Source organism: Natator depressus, chromosome 5 (genome assembly GCF_965152275.1).
Source record: "Natator depressus isolate rNatDep1 chromosome 5, rNatDep2.hap1, whole genome shotgun sequence".
NCBI lineage: Eukaryota > Metazoa > Chordata > Testudines > Cheloniidae > Natator > Natator depressus.
The window spans coordinates 123,303,404-123,318,917 of NC_134238.1; the positions used below are offsets into that span (position 1 = coordinate 123,303,404).

Consider the following 15,514-nt stretch of genomic DNA (forward strand, 5'->3'; position numbering starts at 1 on the left):
CCTATTTCCAGTTTCTTCTCTAGAAGGGATCTCTGAGCCATAACCAGGGATGCACTTTCCCCCGCAGTGATCAGGACCTGCCTCTCCACTTTTTGCAACACTCTCCAAGGTAAATCAGAGCATCAGTGTCTAAATACTCAGTTGTATAAAGTTAATTATATTATACCCTCCCTAACTACATGCTTCTATTTGACATCCCACTCTAAGGGATATGCAGACCTTCTCTGGCCAGAAGAATAAAAAAAAAAAAATCATATCTTACCAAAAACCTGCAGATCCCATCCCATGCGCTGAAAGTCATTCCTGGGAGACTAATTTTCCCTCTCTCAACTATTCTGCCCACATGGGTTAAGGCAGAATTCATAGTTGCTGCATAGTAGGAAATGTTCGTATTGGAAATTCTGAATTTCACTCTGTTCCTCCAGAGATCTGAATGTCTGAGTAGCCCGCCTATGGAGGTGTTTGACATACGCTGATGTGACACCTGCCCTCTGGGCTGACAACCTGGAGACTGAACTGGGGACCCTCACTGCTAAAATCATGAGTTGCTACAATTTGAGCTACAGAGCTTTGCTCTCAAGTTGAGAGCGATAACAGACCCATATCCTCTGCAGAACAGGCATGGAGGGGGTCACGTAACATGCCGGCCATTGGGTCACATCTGACATTAAGTATGTTTAAATCTTTTGCTTTATCAGAGCCATAAAGAATAAAGCCACCCATCTGATTATGATTGTTGCCTTCTTGTGAAAATAGGACCAACTGATGCAGGAAAGGCAGTGATTTTCTTTGATCTCCGAGTTTCCATCCACATACAGTTATGTGCTCTCCAGAGTCCCACAAGCATTCAGTTTTTCCCTTGAAATAGCACAATACTGCTTCCACATAACCACCACACAGCTGTGCGTTACTCAAGCCTGGTTTAATAAGTTCTACTTGCAGAACGAGAGAGGCACATACACCAACTTTACAGCAGGAACAAGTCAGGATCTGTGCTGCTTCTCTGGGCTAAGAGACAACGGTCATTTCTAAGGTATGACCTGGCCTAGCCAGCGATGTTCTTGGGATTCTCTTCACAGCTGGAGTTCACTTGGCATACTTTCCTCTTTCAAGCCAGCCAGGAGGTTGTTAGCAGCCAGCACAGACATGGCGCTTCTGGTGGCATAGGTAGCACTTCCAATGTGAGGCAAAATCACTATACAGGGGAGAGAAGACATATTTCAGAGATTGGTCTGTGCACCAAAGCAGTATGCTTGTTTACTCTAGCATGTACACTTTCCTTTTGTGGTGGCACTCTTGTGCCACGTCTCTGTAACAAGTCTCCATGTGGGATGGGTCTGAAGTTTAGCTGGGTTAATGCACCAGCCATGGAGTAACATGGGAGAAGAGTTTGGTGGGGCTATCCTAGTCACCATGGATGAAATCCTGGCTCCACTCATGCCAATGGCAGTTTTCACCCTGACTTCACCCCAGGTTTCCAGAATTACATCATCTCCCCAAACCATAGTCTATTAGCCGTGCTGGCTGTAGCTTTACCCGTGAACAGAAGAGCAAGGTGTTTCTGGTCAAGAGAGCGAGTGAAAGTGAAAGCCAACTCCAGAATGTCCTTGCTTTTGTTGGTGTCACGGCTACATGCCAGATGGGTTTGGTATCTGAGCAGCTCTGTCAATTAAATTAATAATACATTTTAAGCTTAATGCTTTTATAGGGGAGATGAAAAGCATTTGTGATCTTGTACCCTTTATGTAGTATAAAAGCTACCTCTTTAAAACTAAATATTAGAAAGCATGAAGTCATGACCTCTTGTTCCTAACACAGAATCACAGAACTGGAAGGGACCTCGACAGGTTGTCTAGTCCAGTCCCCTACACTCAAGGCAGGACTAAGTATTATCTAGACCATCCCTGACAGGTGTTTGTCTAACCTGCTCTTAAAAATCCCCAGTGATGGAGATTCCACCACCTCCCTAGGCAATTTATTCCAGTACTTAACCACCCGGACAGTTAGGAAGTTTTTCCTACCATCCAACCTAAACCACCCTTGCTGCAATTTAAGCCCATTGCTTCTTCTCCTTTCCTTAGAGGTTAAGGAGAACAGTTTTTGTCCCTCCTCCTTGCAACAACCTTTTATGTACTTGAAAACTTATGTTCCCTCTCAGTTTTCTCCTCTCCAGACTAAACAAACCCAATCTAACATCTCACAGTTTGACAAGAACATAGGACTGGAAGGGTCTTCCTGGCTCACTAACTCAAGTCCCCTGCTATCCCATTCCTGAATTTAGGAAGGGTTGCTTTTATATAACATAAAGGAACAAATTATAACCATAAATTGTTTTAATTAGGGCTGTCAAGCGATTAAAAAAATTAAAAACTGTTTAACAATAATAGAATACAATTAAATATTTTGGATGTTTTCTACATTTTCAAATATATTGATTTGAATTACAACACAGAATACAAAGTGTACAGTGCTCGCTTTACATTTAGTTTTGATTACAAGTACTTGCACCGTAAAAAAAAACAAAAGAAATAGTATTTTTCAATTCATCTAATACAAGTACTGTAGTGCAATCTCTTTATCATGAAAGTTGAACTTACAAATGTAGAATTATGTACAAAAAAATAACTGCATTCAAAAATAAAACAATGTGAAGCTTTAGAGCCTGCAAGTCCACTCAGACCTACTTCAGCCAATCGATCAGACAAAGAAGTTTGGTTACAATTGCAGGAGATAATGCTGCCCGCTTCTTGTTTACAATGTCACCATCTGAAAGTGAGAGCAGGCGTTCTCATGGCTCTGTTGCAGCCAGTGTCACAAGGTACTTACGTGCCAGAGGCACTGAAGATTCTTATGTCCCTTCATGCTTCAACCACCATTCCAGGGGACATGCGTCCATGCTGATGACGGGTTCTGCTCGATAATGATCCAAAGCAGAGCGGACTGACCCACGCTCATTTTCATCATCTGAGTCAGATGCCACTAGCAGAAGATTGATTTTCTTTTTTGGTGGTTCGGATTCTGTAGTCTTTTAAGACGTCTGAAAGCATGCTCCACACCTCGTCCCTCTCAGATTTTGGACGGCACTTCAGATTTTACACCTTGAGTCAAGAGCTGTAGCTATTTTTAGAAATCTCACATTGGTACCTTCTTTGTCAAATCTGCAGTGACAGGGTTTGTAAATCAAACAACGTGTGCTGAGACTGCTATAACATGAAATATATGGCAGAATGGGGGTAAAACAGAACAGGAGACATACAATTCTCCCCAAAGGAGTTCAGTCACAAATTTAATTAACACATTATTTTTTTAACGAGTATCACCAGCACGGAAGCCTGTCCTCAGGAATGGTGGCCGAAGCATGAAGGGACATATGAACGTTTAGCATAATTGGCACGCAAGTACCTTGCAATGCTGGTTACAAAAGTGGCATGCGAATGCCTGTTCTCACTTTCAGGTGACACTGTAAATAAGCAGGCAGCAGTATCTCCTGTCAATGTAAACAAGCTTGTTTGTCTTAGCAATTGGCTGAACAAGAAGTAGGCCTGAGTGGACTTGTAGGCTCTAAAGTTATAAAGTTTTGTTTCAGTGCAGTTATGTAACAAAAAACAAAAGAAAAAAATTTATCTTTGTAAGTTACACTTTCATGATAAAGAGATTGCACTACAGTACTTGTATTAGGTGAATTGAAAAATACTATTTATTTTTTTTTAGAGTGCAAATATTTGTAATAAATAAATATAAAGTGAGCACTGTACACTTTGTATTCTGTGTTGTAACTAGAAAAGGAGGACTTTTGGCACCTTAGAGACTAACAAATTTATTTGAGCATAAGCTTTCGTGAGCTACAGCTCACTTCATCGGATGCATTCAATGGTTTTTCCACTGAATGTATCCCATGAAGTGAGCTGTAGCTCACGAAAGCTTATGCTCAAATAAATTGGCTAGTCTCTAAGGTGCCACAAGTCCTCCTTTTCTTTTTGCGAATACAGACTAACACGGCTGCTACTCTGAAACCTGTGTTGTAACTGAAATCAGTATATTTGAAAATGTAGAAAACATCCAAAAATATTTAAATAAATGGTATTCTATTATTGTTTAATAGCGCAATTAATTTTTTTAATCACGCGATTAATTTTTTTATTGGCTTGACAGCCCTACTTATAACACGCTCATCACCTCGGTATCTGAGCACTAAGGTCCCAATCCATTGATGTTAATGAGACTACTCATGCTCAAAGCTAGACAATGTGCTTAAGTCCCTTGCTGAAATGGGATCTAAGTTCTCTGATGGAATACTGAGATCAGTGAGATGTTTGCAAATGAGCAAATACATTTTAATTAACACACACACAGCTGACAAGGTTTTCCCTCCTCAGTGCCCCTCATATCACACTGCCTTGCTACGGCTCAATGCTATGAGCAGCTTGCTTAAGGACACATGGTTTGACTTTCCCTTGCCTGTGACTAATTAGCCCCTCATATTAAACCCTTGCTAGACATGAACCATGCCAAGCTCACCAGGACTGAAATTCCTTGTCAGGTCAGTGTGGCAAACAGAATAGCAAGAACTACATGAGCCCCCTCCTCTAGCCACTAGAAGCCACTGCCTCCCCATTAGAAGTGCAGGAAGTGGAATGTAAGAGAAGGTGCAAACAGCTGCTGTTTGCAAAGACGGTGGCTTACCACAATTCTTCAGGGAAAGGAGAGGGTGGTCAGTAGGCAGCGGCTCCGGGGTTGTGACATCCAGACCAGCAGCTGCAATCTGGCCACTAACCAAAGCCTGGTACAGGTCTTCCTGGTTCACCACCGCTCCCCTAAGAAACACAGTTTAAGCTATACAAGAGCTAGATATTGTTACTGGTAAGCCAGACAAGCATGGGATACAAACACTGCCACGTGCTTAACTTTACACACTCGAGTCATCCCACCGGCTTCAGTGGAATGACTCACCTGCCTGAGCGTTTGCCCCATCAGGGCCTTAGGCACGAATAATCAGCTCTGTATGTCACTCTGTGCCCGTTGTTCCATACCACTAACCATCAGGTTCTGCTTAACTGTTCTCTCCATGCTCTGTACCAGGTTATTGTAACAGTCACTGTACTCAGGTACAAACCTGGCTGTAGTCCAGGGGTTCTCAAACTGGGGCTCAGGACCCCTCGGGGGGGGGGGGGGTCACAAAGTTATTATATGGGGGGGTCGCGAGCTGTCAGCCTCCACACCAAACCCTGCTCCGTCTCCAGCATTTATAATGGTGTTAAATATATAAAAAAGTGTTTTTAATTTATAAGGGGGGTTGCACTCAAAGATTTGCTTTGTGAAAGGGGTCACCAGTACAGAAGTTTGAGAACCACTGCCGTAGTCGCTCACTGCATTCTAATCCCATTTGGACACACATAATTTGAAGTGTGTTTAAGCACCGTTTTAACCCTCAGCTGTAACATCCATGTAGATGGGACCGTAGCATCTGGCCAATCCCCAGGTGGCTCCTATCTTCCCTGGTGACAGCCCGCACACCCATTCCTGGGAGAAAGGCGTTTGAGTGTCACCACCAACACACACAAAGCTTTTCCACCCTGGAGAACAGCTGCAGCCACTTCCTCCCAGGAAGGAGAGACTCTAAGATGGCACCCACTTTGCAGCGTTTAGAGCGGCAATAATCCCATGATGTTCGCTGAACTCCACCCTAATGGGGAGAAAAGTTACTTTCTTGTTTACATTAATATAGAATATCCATTTAAAAGATAGTCGCAGCAGGCCAAGCTACAAGGCTAGCAAGCACAAGCTCAGAGCTGGTGCCACAAGCCAATACTTGACCCCCATGGCTATAGCAATTTCAGCATAATCCCTTGACCTCCATAACACCCGTGTATCAGGTACCTGAATATCACCCGCTTTTCCTTTTGCGCCCACAATCTAGTCTTGTTTAAGATGACAGTGAAGACTTTCACCTGCTTGTGTTGATAAACACAGACGTTTTCTTCATTCGGCTGAAGAAATCCTTGTTGCACACTCCTTTAGTGTCAGGAGTTAAGGAACAGGTAACAACCACAAAGTCTGACTCCTCTGCTAGCTTGGCGAGTGGGACTGGGGGGAAAAAAACCAAAAAAACCCCACATGTAATGAGTTTCCTGGAGGGGAAGGGGGGTCTTGTTTATTTTCACTAGTTTGGGAACTACCCAATGTCCATTAAATAGTCATTAGTGAGGGACTATTGCTTCAGGAAGACCTTGCTAACCTCACCCCATGACTGGATTGCCAAACCCAAACAAAAACAACATATAAACAAGGTGCCATATTTTAAAGGACCTTTAAAAAAAAAAATAGACCAGGTTTCATCAACCAAAAGAGGAAATTTACCTATGCTTAGCAAGTCCGTCTTCCACCCCAGAGGTGGCTGCATTGTGCATTTCAGGGGTGGTACAGATTAGTTAGCAAAATATTACCATAATATTTTAAACAAACATTTAGAAGTTTAGGGATCTGGGGCAAAAATTGGGGATTGGTCCTGCTTTGAGCAGGGGGTTGGACTAGATGACCTCCTGAGGTCCCTTCCAACCCTGACATTCTATGATGCTAAGTTCTGTAAGGCCTGAAGACAGATTTGACAACTCTTTCAGCTTTCACCCAAGGAAGGGAGGAGAGAAATAGGTAGAGTTCACTGGATTTACAAACCAAAAGATTGACCCCAACAGAAATTAATTTTTTTGGAACCGTTTATTTTTCAAACACAAGTCACAGCTGGGCAGCAGCTTAGGACTTTGCAGGACAAAGTCTATCAATGAGTTTGAACATGCAGAAAGGCACAGTACAGAGAATGTGCATTATTATAGGTAGGAAAACAAATACTTGATATAAACGTGACTATATCTGAAGAGAGTCTCATTTGGGAATTGCCAGTTATTTCTAAGAGGTCTGTGATGAAATCTTGGCCCCACTGAAGTCAGTGGGGTCCAGATTTCACTCATGACATCGTCACCACTTTCAATCAACAACATACGAAATGTGGTTGTGCTCTACACTCAAACACCAGCCACTCTTTGGGGCCTTAATAATAATTCAGCACTGCTACCCTGCGCTTGAGGAATCCTTCAAGTTTCCAATCACCACACCCAAGGACAAGATCTTCCCTGCATCAACTCATTTGTACGCTTTGTTATTCTGCACTTATGAAGAAAGTTTTGTTTCCAGAGCTGTGTTTCCAGCTTCATTTATGTCTCTTACCAAACTCGGCTTGAAACTCCACGGCGTTCTCTGGTTTTGGGCGACTTCCCGTATACAAAAATTTCTTGACCCCAAATGGCTTTAGACGGCGTGCCACTGCCTGTCCTAAAAACAAGACAAGGTCACGTCTCTGCACACTGAGATCACGCACTGCAGGAGGTATCTCACTAACCCTGCAATCTGACAGCCCAAAACCGAGTGTATTGCTCCTGCATCTTTCGGCAAGGCTGCAGAATGCATCCACTATTCACTCAACTGCAATGAAACCTGCCACTTTCATTAAGAGATTACTGTAACTTCCCCAGCTAGGATTGTGACTGAGGTTTCCCATTCATTTTGGAGCGAACATGCTCTCATTCACTCCGTGGGAAGCGAAGGAATTTTTGATTGGTAGGGCGGCTGCAGCAAAGGGAATGATGGGACATTAAATCTGAAGTGACATTTTGGAGAGAAAATTTAAGGGAGATTAAAAACAAAAACAAAAAAAAACCCCGAACATTGACCAACTCAACAAGCTAATAGACAAGCCAGCACTCCCGTACACCATGGACTTTGTCTGGGATATTTGTTTAACTGAAATAAAGCAAGAGAAAGTCCAGTTTGCTTTAGGAGTCTGATAAGGTGGAAATATGTGCATGTTTTACAAATTAAGGTCTAAGCCTGATAGCAATCGCACGCTGACTGGTAGGATGGAGAGATGGATTCCTGCTTAGTCAGCCTCGGGCTCCTCAGGGGGGCAGGTGAATGGGGGAGTGTCCCATCAGCCACTGGTTTGAATGTCCTCAGAATCTTTTGTCCTTTACAGTTCTCTTTATTTATTTTGCAGTTTCTGTGAATGTGCCCAGCACCGCTACCACGGGGCAAAGTTAAACACAAAATTGTTAGCATAACCAAAGAATGAAGTAACTTGTGAACTCCCCACCTAACGGGCGAGAGCATAAATGTCTGCTCAGCAAAAGCCTGTGTGAACACAGGGGCTGAAAGCTACACCCAGGATTCATCGGATTCTATGAATAACAAGAAAGAGAACACTTGAGTCATGGGTTGTTCCCTGCAGGAGAGGGGGCTGGACACAAGTTCACATGCACACAAAAAACAGAGGCAGAGAGAAGAAAGTTTCTGGCGGTGATAAAATTGAGTAAAATATTAAAGCTACAGACAGTACACACTGGAGATCTAAACATCAGCTTACTGATCACTGAGTTCGTTATTTTAATCAATCATTCTATTCTATACAGGTAGTTGTACTGTGCTCATCACCACAGTAACTGAGCGCCTTCCACGAGTGCATTAAGTAACGACAGATGGTCTGTATCTGTTCTCTCATCCTCTCCCCAGAGGGAGAAGTGTGTGCAATGAAGTGTCTTCTTTTGGAAAATTATATCTTACACACACACACGCGTTGCTATGTCAGTCAACAGTGCTCACATTATTGGGAGATAAATACTAGTATATATCTACACAAAAGAATACACTCACCTATTCTTCCCAGCCCTATGATTCCTACAGTGCTACCGGACAGCCCGTATCCACACATCCACAGAGGCTTCCATGTTGTCCAACCACCACTACAAAAGGAAGTGAAATACAAACAGATGTTAGACCGATTCCATTTTCCAGGTTGGCTTGGAGTCTGGATATGGACCCAACAAATTACAAATGGCACAAATACTTCACAACCCATGTGTCACATACTGGTAGAAATGATTTAGCACCCTAGAAACAGGTATGAATGGTGTGAACATGCAGCAACAGGGTCTATAATGTTCCTGCTTTAAGTCACCTTAGCGTTAATTAGAGCAGCCTCAAGACTGATCTAACTTTTGTACCACTCCCCACAACCCCTGGGTACAGCCTTTGTGCAGCGAACTCTGGCCATACCCACAACGTCCTTCCCACACTGGGAGCAGGTCCAGTGCAGGGCCCTTCTAGCTGCTCTCTTCTGGCCGGGGAGGCCCCATGCACAATCTAGGGGGCTCTTCAGGGGGCCATTTTCACCTCCTTTAAGGCCCCTTTATATTGCTACACATGCTCTAGCTGGATCACTGCCCAAGCACACAGAGTTATGCCTTAGATTTAGGACTTAAAACTGCCTCTTTGTTAAGGTGCAAGATAATTGCATTTAATTCACTGGGCTCATAGAACGATGTTGATCTCAGCTAGTCCAGTGCAAATCCAGAGTAACTGTAACTGCATCCATTTAAACTTCTCAAGGCAGGGACTGCCTTTACTTTGGTGTATTCGGGTCCAGGATTGATCAAGCACACAGTCTATGTTACTCCAGACTCACACTGACGTCACACAGCTCAGAAGCCAGTCCTAAATTGTAAATACTCACTTCTTCACTTCCTCCACTGACTCCGGCAGCCTGCGACACGCAGCTAAGAGCAAAGCTACCGAGAGCTCGGCCGTGGCATCGGTCAGGATGTCCGGGGTGTATCCCACACGGATTCCACTGCAATTTAAACACAGCATTTCGGTCCTCAAGCGTTAACACATGAAATGCTCGTTTGTTTACATTTGGATGAAATCCTGTTTGTATTACACTGCATTCTACTGGGCATTTTTTCTACATGGGTTCTTATATCACCATCTTTTCGGAGCATCAGCCAAACCATAATTAATCAATCACTGACCCTCACAACCCCGCTGGGAGCTCAGGCAGTACAGATGGGGAACTGAGGCCCAGAGAGACTGTGGGTCACGTTTTAAAAGCTATCTAGGTGCGTAAAGATGTAGACAGGTGCCAAATGGGATCCTTTAAAAATCTGGTCCTTATGCTCAGATCCTCAAAGGTATTTAGGTTCCACTGAAATCAATGTGAGTTAGGAACAGACATACCTTCAAGGATTTGGCCCTAAGTGGCTTTCCCAAAGCTGGGAGCTGAACCAACATTTCCCGAGTCCCAGTGCAATGCCTTACCCCCAAGCCGACCCATCCTCTGTTCCAATTGGTTTCTCTCAATTAACAGTTCGCCATTTCTTTCACCCAAGAGAATGGCAGGGGACACAGAAAACAGCGGAAGAAAATGCATTCCATGGTTACGAGTGAGCACACAAAGGAGCAAACAATACCGCTTTTTAATTTCTTCTAGAGCCAGATGGTCAACACCCACAGACAGCGTGCTGATTGTTTTAAGGTTGGACCCTGCAAAACATGAAGACAGAACCCTCAAAACCTACAGAGCTTAAAAAGAACGAAACACAACAACAGAACAAGGGAAAAATTAAAGGCTAAAAATGTCTTACAATTACTGGTTTGTAATTGTCTGAATCTTTGGAATCTACTCTAATGACCAGAAACACCTAACAGGGCTGAAGCTGAAGGAGGTCAATACTACTTTCTCAGGCAGCTGACTCTGGACATTTGACAGTGCTTTGTGTCTAGTCAGTTTCATTGTTTCCCCCTCGCAGCTGGTCAGTTTCCTCCTTCACTGAGATTCACAGAGTTAGGCCAGAGTGACCATTATGGCCATCTGATCTGATCTCCTGTTAACACAGGCCAGGGAACGTCACCCAGTTATTTCTGCATCAAGCTCATAACTTCTGTTGGATGAGAACAGATTTTTTACAAGACACCTTGTAAACATCAACTGGGAAGGGAAGCAGAAAATCCCTTTAAAGGAATTAAAACCAAAATCAGGAGGATTTGCCAGAAATAGGATTTTTTTAAAAATGCCAAAAACATCAAAGAAAGTTGACAGTGTTCCGTTAGCTAAGGAAAAGTCTCTTTAAAGATGCTGTATCTATATTCCTAGCTTCTTCTCCTTGGCTGGGATGGGAACAAGTCATTCTTTAGTGGTCATTTTCTGGGGAACTCTACGCTAGGCAGAGAAGTTTCTTTTTGTAGGGAAAAAACACCCCCCCAAAAGGGACTGACAGTGAATTCTGGCTAGTGAGGTTCACTGGATCCTGAATTTCTGGCCAGTGGACATCAGGGAGCTAGACACATCTCTTCATGTCTTACAACTCTGTGCCGCCGTGATGGAGGGACACAGTGTGAGGTGGAATTGAAGTGGAAGATTCGTATTAATGCATGGCAGCAAAGGAAGGCTCAGCCAATCCGCTTCTCAGGGCTGTGAGGGCGAGACACCGGGACTGAGATCCGGGCAGCACGGACACAATTCTGTATGTCCTCTCTTTCTTCGATGACAAAGGATCAGCTAGAGCCATTCACAAGAGAGCCGCCGCCCATACCCACCTGCTGCATCGAGGACCTCTTTGTCTATCTGGTCAGACAAGACACAGAGCAGTCCATGCTTCCCAGCCACCCCCGCCAGCAATTCTGACCGCGGGATAGGTTCGTCCGAATCCCATTGCTGGATGCTGCAGCTACAAGGATACAGGAAAGTCACAATCACATTAAAGCAAGAGAAAGAGGCCCCCTTCAAGCCAGCACTCCGTACTGCCCCAGGTATTTGTACTGTTTTGCCAAGGGAAATCAACAAAATGGAGTGAGAAACACACTCTTATTTTAGGCAGGGAGATTAGGATTCCCTTTTTTCCTCCCTTGTGGATTGCCCTTTCACATCCAGGATGGTGGCACACAGTTGCTAAAATACAGCCACATGGTGTCCTGTGTAGCACATGCAAGCCACCTGTGAATTGGCACATGAAAGGCCCAGCACCTTCTTTCAATAACTGCAGCAGCGGAAGGAGGAAGAATAGTGGCAGGATCTCTTCAGACGTAGAGCAAAAAACATTAGTCTTGCAATGACCTGACAACACATGCACGCTGCTCGCTTGGAACACCTTCTGAGCTCTGGCATCACTTTCAGCTTGGTCAAACCTTGCCTCAAGCCCGCATCAGCTGGGATCACTGCATACTGGTCTGGTGTTCTTTACACGGGCTGTCTAACGTGGAAACCTTGGTTTTTAAAGCTCCAAATGGTACAGACATTAGGGCAGGTCAAGAACTTCCCCTTGAGCCTCAGCCTGGACGGTATCTGTGCTCAGAAGTGACCCATTTTTCAGGGATCCCCCCAGCTGGTCTGCATCAGCAGCCCTTACTGTGGAGAGTCCTGGGATGCAGAACTGGCTTTCCCTTAACCTTTGCCCCAGTTCATCCTTCCAGTTTTAAATAGCAAATGAAACTTTCCCTGGGTGGCACTTGCCTCTTTAGGTTCTTATATGGCTCTCCCATCACTGGAATATCTGAGCACTTCCTAATCAACAATGAATTTATCTCCACAGCACCCCCATGAGGCAGGGAAGTATTGTCATTGCCATTTTACAGATGGGAAAACTGAGGCAGGGACAGACTAAGTGATTTTTCCAAGGTCACACACGGCAGTCTGCATCCCTAGCCAGCCCCTTAATCACACAAACCTAATTGCCCACTCCTTTCTGAAGGCCTTGTTTTGGATGTTGGTTGATTTGCTCTTTTCATTTTACTGCCCTCGGTGCCCCAACAGTGCTCTGTGAACACATTTCTGCAAATCAACGTGGGGGCCTACAACTTTACAGAAGGCCTAGAATGTTGCAGGCAATTTAAACGAAGACACCACACAACCACTTACTGCCCATGCACTAGCGTGGGGGGGGGAGGGGGCCAGGGGTCACTGCATTTCCGTAACCCCAGTAACTGATATTCTGTCATATGTGAAAGTTGCTTGTTTTCTTAAAGAACAAAAACAGGCACAAAACACAACTTAACTCATTTTAGCATATTCAATGCATGAAACGACGCTGAGCTGTCGGAACCTATGCGCCAGGAGAAGCGTAATCCAATGGCAGCCACAGCAGAGCTGGGGGGAGGGGAGGCGGGGGTTAATTCTTTTAAGGCACTGTTTGCCCTTTGGCTTTGCATAGACAAAATAATGAAGTGGGGGGGAGGGTCAGCTGTAGTTAGGAAAACAACTTTCAGTACAAGACACAGGTTTTGTTTCTGAATGTTTTGCCTGGGAAAGACTGGAAGGCTGGAGATAATTAAAAAACTGGTGATCTGAAGTTAACGTACAATGTCAAACTAAGGTTAAAACATTCAGGTAACCCATAGCCAGAGAGAGGGAGGGAGGACACATAACAGGCCTCCTTCTGCTCCCATTGAAGTCAGTGGCAAAACTCCCACTGATTTCCCTGCTGCAAAACATAGACCCTGATCCTACCAACACCTAGGCATGGCCTTAATTTTATACACGAGTAATTCCACTGATGTCAACTGGATTAACCAGGTGCATAAAATTAAGGATATATACAAGTGTTTACACAATTGGAATTGGGACCTTAGCTAGCTATATTCTATGCACAGCATAGTTATTGTTATTGTAACTTTTTGCTTCCTGGAATCAAAGGCACCGACCAGCATCGGAGATCAATTGCTTACAAAATAGTTTGGCATTTTTAAATTATTTTTTTTTAAAGCAAATTCTTTTCAAGTCACAGAAAGGGGGAAAAAAGGGTTCTGGGCACATTTTTCAAAAGTGCCACAAATCCCAAAATCAAGGGGAGTTAGACCCCCCAGATCCACAGGGATAGTTACACACCTAAGTGATTTAGGAGCCCAAATCTTATCAAAAGTCAGTGGGACTCAGAGGCTTCAAAGGACAACATTTTCAGAAGTGCCTAACACAAGAAGGGCACAGCAGTTTGTTTCTTTCCTCGTAAATAAACACTAGCTCTCTGTCCCCCAGGCCTCAGCCTCTGACAGGTCATTTACAAGAAAAAAGGAAATTACCACCCTTCTATAAACGCCTCTGATCATCCAAGTTTGTCATCGGATGGGTCAGAAACGGACGGAACTGCCGTAAAATAGATGGCACCACAACAATCCGCATTGTAAACACCTGCCCTTGCCCTCTGGGACACAGAGCACACCGGCGCGCACCCTAGATGATCACTCTGTGTGTCTCACTGTCCGAAATAGGCTGTGAACTCTTCAGGGCTGGGTCTCTTGTCTTTTTACTAGGGCTCCAGGTCCACTTACAGAGTGACAAGTGATGAACTCAGCGACTACACCTGGACCCAAAACCCTTAATTTCCCTGCTGGATCCTTCTCTCTAGAGCAGCATCTGAAGGTTCTTATTCTCAGGCTGGCAGCTCCTGGGGGCAGGGGCGTCTCTGTTCGGTGTTTGTACAGCACCCAGCGCAAGGGGCCATGGCAGGCGCTGCGGGGCACCATGGCCACACGCAGAGCAGATAACACCGCAACAAGGACCATTTGACAAGGCGTCTTCCGCCTGCCCCTGGCTGTCGGTGGCAGCAATCGGAAGAGGACCCCAGCGCATTTCAGGGGGGCTGTGCGCCCGTCACAGGCGCTGGTGACGGACTCCTCAGCCCCCGGGACGCAGACATGGGGCCTGCCTTTCCAGAAGCAGCGGCTAATCCTGGGTGCCCAGGCTGCCACCCCTCCGAGGCGCCGCCCGGGCCTCCCAGCAGGGCCGGGGCTGCTCAGCACCGCTCGGGATCGAGCCCCGAGTCGGGCAGCCCCCGTCCCCCGCAGAGCCCCACTGGCCACGGCACCCGCCCGCCGCGACGGGCCCAGCGGCCCCCGGGGCGGCCGCACGTGGCGGGAGCCCAGCGCCCGCCCGGCTCTGCAGCGCCCAGCCCCGCCGCCGCCTGCAGACCCCGCCCGGGGGGCCCGGGGCCCAGCTCCGCCGCCGCCTGCAGACCCCGCCCGGGGGGCCCCGGCCCCGCCGCCGCCGCCGGCAGACCCCGCGCCCCGTCTTACACGCCGGCCTGGCTCAGGGCCGCCAGCCCCTCGCGGGGGATCCGCCGGGTGACAAATGCCTGCATCAGCCCGCAGCCGGCCGAGCGGAAAGCGGGGGCCGCCCCGGCTTCCCTGAACCCTCGCCTGGCTGCCCCAGCGCCCCCCGCGTCCTCTCTCCGCCTGGCTGCCGGCCTCCTTCCCCGCCTGCGCGCGGCTCGCTCCGGCCTGTCTGCCCGGCGAACCCCGGGAGCAGCCGGCGGGTGCTTTGCGGGGCCGGGAGCGGCGGGGCCTTTGCCTCTGTCTGGATCGTTCGCTGCACGCTCCGATCACGGGCTCCTCCCCCGGGGCGGGCGTAGGCGAGGCTAGACGGGAGCAGCCTCCCCCGGGAGGTAGTTAATGGAAGAGCCATTTTGGGGCGCTTCACGGAGTGGCAAAGCAGACGTGGGACCTTCCATCCAACTTCTCTTTTCTCTTGTCAAAGGTTCCCTCCCGAGCAGCAGCGAGAGGGAAAGCTCCTGAAGGTGCATCCCTGGTTCATACTAAATGAAAGCGATTCGCCCGCCAAAGGGGTGGCTGGAAGGGTGTGACACCCGGCTCCAGAAGGATCAATGGAAGTGCTGTTGGACACTGCAGTTTCATCAACCTG

General features: G+C 46.5%; 1 protein-coding gene across 3 annotated transcripts; it reads right to left on the bottom strand.

Annotated features, from left to right (window-relative positions):
- Positions 1–883: 883 nt before the first annotated feature.
- On the bottom strand, positions 884–15,183 carry GRHPR (glyoxylate and hydroxypyruvate reductase). Of its 3 annotated transcripts, none has more exons than XM_074953564.1 (10): positions 14,890–15,183; positions 11,422–11,552; positions 10,296–10,368; positions 9,560–9,676; positions 8,701–8,789; positions 7,222–7,326; positions 5,949–6,084; positions 4,684–4,814; positions 1,537–1,662; positions 884–1,195 (listed from the first exon to the last, which is right to left on the bottom strand). In XM_074953564.1, the coding sequence occupies exons 1-10, from the start codon at positions 14,952–14,954 to the stop codon at positions 1,074–1,076; spliced, it is 1,095 nt and encodes a 364-aa protein (XP_074809665.1). In that variant the 5' UTR covers positions 14,955–15,183; the 3' UTR covers positions 884–1,073. The 3 variants fall into 3 exon arrangements, with proteins under 3 accessions (XP_074809665.1, XP_074809666.1, XP_074809667.1); XM_074953565.1 differs by lacking the exon at positions 14,890–15,183 and adding an exon at positions 12,876–12,895; XM_074953566.1 differs by lacking the exon at positions 1,537–1,662 and having other exon boundaries at positions 885–1,195; positions 14,890–15,113.
- Positions 15,184–15,514: the final 331 nt, after the last annotated feature.